At 35.4% G+C, this 5,326-nt stretch overlaps 1 protein-coding gene across 1 annotated transcript; it reads right to left on the bottom strand.

Moving 5' to 3' along the window:
- Nucleotides 1–2,542: 2,542 nt before the first annotated feature.
- Nucleotides 2,543–3,741, bottom strand: LOC128212505 (octopamine receptor beta-2R-like). The gene has a single exon (XM_052917988.1). It carries the CDS (start codon nt 3,713–3,715, stop codon nt 2,543–2,545), a length of 1,173 nt encoding a protein of 390 aa, XP_052773948.1. The 5' UTR covers nt 3,716–3,741.
- Nucleotides 3,742–5,326: the final 1,585 nt, after the last annotated feature.

Raw genomic sequence — 5,326 nt, forward strand, 5'->3', positions numbered from 1 at the left:
AAGACTCCTCGCAACCATACATGTATATTAAGACTCCTCGCAACCATACATGCATATTAAGACTCCTCGCAACCATACATGCATATTAAGACTCCTCGCAACCATACATGCATATTAAGACTCCTCGCAACCATACATGCATATTAAGACTCCTCGCAACCATACATGCATATAAAGACTCCTCGCAACCATTCATGCATAGTAAGGTACCATTGCTTCAACAGGATCTTTGTTAAAGTAGTTGTTTTCGTAATTTTGTTTCCGTAGTTTGCATTATATTAAAGGATCTGTTATATAGCTGAAGTTTCCCAAAACAGAAAATAAGATTCGTTTTTCTTGGTCTGTTATCTATAAGGTCAAATATCTTCGAGTTTCAGGCAAGCTATTCCAACAACTGTAAATCGAATTTAAGAACCGGACACACGCAATCAGTTTAAATTGTAATCGTTATTACTTCTGTGTTAGAATATAAGATTATTGATATGTTTCCTGAATGTTTTCAAACATCTAATATGATTTAAAATTCGCTTCATTTGTTCAACAAACTAAGAGTAAAAAAGTGACGTTGTATACATGTTCGTGTATATAGAGCTCCCAAGGAAAAAAATAAACATAGTAATGTCTAAATGAATCTCCATGTTTGCCCTTCACGTTTTGATAATTTACATACGTATATATGGAAGCATAAAATTCCCGAGGACTATTTATCGTCCTTTTCAAATGTAGGATGCTCTATTTTATCTGAGTCAAAATGGCCTATACAATAACTGCATTCATTATTTTAGATTAAACAATTTCACGAACGATTGGGCTTTTTTACGCTAAAATGGCATCGGTGTTTGTTTTCTTAGATTGTTCGTTAAATGAATGTTCGAATTGTATCAATCATATTGATGTTTCATTACACTCGTAATTTCAAAATATTAGACGAATAACACCTAAAAACAACATTCGAACGTTTCTTCTGCGATTTAAATAAATAACTGATTGACTTCCAGTACTAACAGCACCATACCCTTAACAATGATAATGGTTTTGATGTTGCAATATGGATAAAAAAACACAATTATTTTGTTTACACTACCTCAATTTTGTAATTCATTTTGAGCAAAAAGAATCATTAAGCTCTGAAGTACATGCTGATATGAAACTATCATCGTCGTGATGAAATAACTAATAGTATATTGTGTGTGCCCATGTTGTCGTGTATAGAATGAAATCTATTATGATTCATAAGTTATCTTACAGAAGACGATACTGTGGTTCTTCCGAATGACCACTATTGTTTCCAAAATGGATTTATCTTTCAATACATCCAGCTTAAATACCCTTAGTCAGAATACAAACACATATCTAAACCCCGGTTTATCTCAGCAGCAGTGTTTTGTTGTTGTTGTTATTTTCACTGGCTGGTTTCAGGCGTTTGGCCAACATGTATATGTTTAGGTTATTTGTGTCTTTTTGTTGTTCCTCTTAACGTTTACATCGTATCAACTCATGTATATCAAGGCGCTGTTGAGTGTATTCAGAATCCTCAAACAATATTCTTATATTGTGAAGTATCGTTATAGAAGCAGCATCTGTTTGGAGAGACAGAGCGGCGAATAAGTCATTGATGTGAACTTTAACAAAACAATTCGATGGACGTGATGTACTATTGCATAAGTAATCCGATTCCTAACATGACGTTCAACCATCTTTTAATAAGTTGATTTGAAATAGTTGAGAGGTTACTAATCGCTTCCTAAACAGTGCATACGTGCAAATACGTGTGATTATGGGCAACCTTTTGCTATGTCACCCAAACTTGGATAAACTATGGTAGTTTAATCCGTAAGATTGACCTGCCGTCCGACCATCATGGCCAAAACAGTATATCCGATGTTTATACTATTATTCACATTGCTGTATACTACAAGGAGATTTAATAATCAAAGGATTTTATGTTGACACATCTTGCATTCTGTAAATTTTATATGGCATCAATTAAAACCATTATTGTAATACAATGTCTAGGTACCCTATGTAAGTGACTGTTCCAACACGAATCACAAACCTTCGTTAACATCCTTTTTCTATTCATGAATCCTAGATAACGTTTAATAGGATGAGGTACACATGACTCCCGTTACCGAGCTATCATCTCTTTTTTTTGAAAAAGAACAACAGCAAAAGCAAAGAGAATTCCGGTTTTTGTTACAAATTCTACTATCTCATTTTGTAGTATATACATGTAACTACTACATTGATACAAGGTTATTGCGAGAATAGTGGAAACAAAGAATGCAGATAAATAGAATAATATGCGACAATGTATTTTGGCATGTTATAAAGACATGTATTTGTATATCCATGTATGGCACACTCGTCAAATGTATTTGTTTGAATAGAACATTTATACAGTATTAAGCGACAGATCAGTTTAAAACGAAAGCGTGTGTTAAATATGAACATAAATTACACTTTTACTATAAATATCAGATAACTATGACGTGAAGTTATACTTATTATAAGCATACTTGGATTTTATTGTAATTCAAGTTCACAGATTAGTTTTTGAGCCGTTTTTACAGACATCCAGTTTCATTTGAACTAAATGGTCTCTACTTTCGTACTGACCCGGGGTGAGCATACCACCCGAATGTTCACTATTACTACCAAAAAATCGATTAAGTCTCAGCAGTTTACGAAAAGCACACCTAAAATCTCTATTAAAGTAAGCATAAATAATTGGGTTTAGACAGGAATTAAAATATCCCAACCAAAACAAAGCTTGGCCAAGTACAGGCGGGTACGGACAAGACTCCCCACATAGAGTTGTAATGAGGTACCAAGAGAAAAACGGAAGAAAACAGAAAATAAAGGCACCCATTATTATTCCAAGAGTTTTAGCAGCTTTGTGTTCTCTGCGCATGCGCTTTCTGTCATTTCTTTGGTCAGTCCGATTGTCAGGAAAGGCGCCGACCTCACTTGCTCGATGATTGCCATTAAGGTGATATCCCGACTGCTTAATTTGAGTTTCCTGGCGTCTTGCCTCCATATAAATCTTCACATACACAAAAACCATTATTGTACACGGAGTCCAAAATGATATGCAGGAAGAAACGATGGCATAAACCTTATTCACAACGAATAGGCAATCCTCAGGCTTGTCTTCCATTTCCCTTAATGTGTCTGTCGTCGTATACCAGTGCGATTGTATTGGAATGTACGAGATTAAAATTGATGATATCCAAGTAATGGCGAGCATTACAAATACTCTGAATTTTGTCATTTCAGATTCATATCTAAATGGATGCATTATTGCTATGTATCGATCCATACTGATACAACAAAGATGAAGAATCGAAGCCGTGCTGAATAGTACGTCGTTAGAGTTAAAAATATCGCACATTAATCTACCGAATTGCCATTTGCCCGAAATCTCAATACTTGCATTAAAGGGCATTACTAAAATGGCGACAAGGAAATCCGCAAATGCCAACGAGACGATGAAATAGTTTGTTATTGCGCGGAGTCGCTGAAACCTCATCACCGCCGCTACGACAAGAATATTTCCAATCACTGCACCTAACATAATAACGACCATGACCGCCGCCTTCAAGATGGTAATTGCAAGTTCGCCAGTATCGCCATATTTGGTGTTAGGGTCACTCACATTAGTGTCGGTATAATTGTTGAATTTATGGTCATGACTAAGCACATCCATGTACATTTCTTTTTAGATGTTCTAAGTAAATGCAATGGAGATTATATCCGTTCTGTTCCAAAATAGTTCGTAGATGAATGGCATCGAACAAAACATTTAAAAAGAGTTTTATTTGAAATTCATGCACTGTTTCGAGTTCATCTTAAAACGTAATTAAATTTTAAACCTTTAGTTCAGAAATGCAAACGTACATGGTCGCTAAGAAATTTCTTTGTCAGAAGATTTCACTCAAAAACATCACTACAATTATTTCTCTTTCTGTAAACGGGTTAAGGACACAGCTTTCATTTGGGACACATTGTACAATTAACACTTGAAGGCTTCTCCTGAAGTATCCGTTCCTTCATATAACTGCCCCAGTTCGTTTAATTACTAAACTTTCTAGGGGAATAAACTGTCCAGGAAACGAATAATTGGGGCATTTTAAATCTGGTCAGTAAAAGCCTTTTTCACTATTGTTATAATAGGAGATCTATTTGCAAAATCACCAGCGTTGAAAGCCGTGGTATTAGTGTTTTATGTCAGACCAATTTCCTTGTTGAAAATAGTAATACTTTATAAAACTCGTGTTTCTTTTGTTCGATCCGCGAATCCTCAAATACATTTAAAAGGGTGAGGTACTCATGAGTGCTTACAACTCTTATTCATTGAAAGCATAGCCTCCCCTCAAATTTAGCATTGTGAGGTGACTGGTTCACAAGGCCTTTTGTAACCGTTCTGCATCTGTATTCAGTATTCCGCTCCGATTTGTTATCCGTCTAGAAGGTACCACCGTGTTGCCCGAACCGATTCTGAAACACAAACAAAGCCGGCAATCAATCTCTCATACTTAAGAGTTAGACGGAATTAAAGCTGAACTAAAAAGGTTATTCACGCTGAGGGCAATTTACATTTTATCTCTTTTTTAACGAAAAAATTAGGAATCAAATACGTGACAAATTTTCAAAATGAGGGCAATTTAGGTTTTTAACGTTACAGGGAGTTGAGTTTACGCCGTAAAATATACATCTCACTGCTGATTTATTTTGTTTCAGGCTTACATCAAAAGTGTGGGGTTTTCCTGAAAATCATTCTGTAGGAAGTTAATTGTTTTAAATCATCTATGCTATTATAACTTTTAACGAAGCTAACAAGTGGGCATACTGACATCTAAAATATTGAAACAGTCACATACAATACATTAGGGTGTATGGGACTAGTACATTGGACACTTGACTAACAAGTGTATTATACATGTACTTGGACGCCCAGATTAAAACCATTACCTTACTCTAAACGATGTTGAATGTATGTCAGTGCCCACATTAGAAGCATCAAGTCATACATATAGGTATTGATCACGTTAATTTGTAAATGTTGTAATATGAATGTGGCGAAGTGATCCATAACCCGCCTGCGACCCCAGTAAATACCTTAATATGTCTTTAAATCAGTATAGGAATGCTTATCGAAAGCCTGTTTTTCTGGACTAGTACATTGGACACTTGACTAATAAGTGTATTATACATGTACTTGGACGCCCAGATTAAAACCATTACCTTACTCTAAACGATGTTGAATGTATGTCAGTGCCCACATTAGAAGCATCAAGTCATACATATAGGTATTGATCACGTT

Source organism: Mya arenaria, chromosome 12 (assembly GCF_026914265.1).
Source record: "Mya arenaria isolate MELC-2E11 chromosome 12, ASM2691426v1".
NCBI classification, from domain to species: domain Eukaryota; kingdom Metazoa; phylum Mollusca; class Bivalvia; order Myida; family Myidae; genus Mya; species Mya arenaria.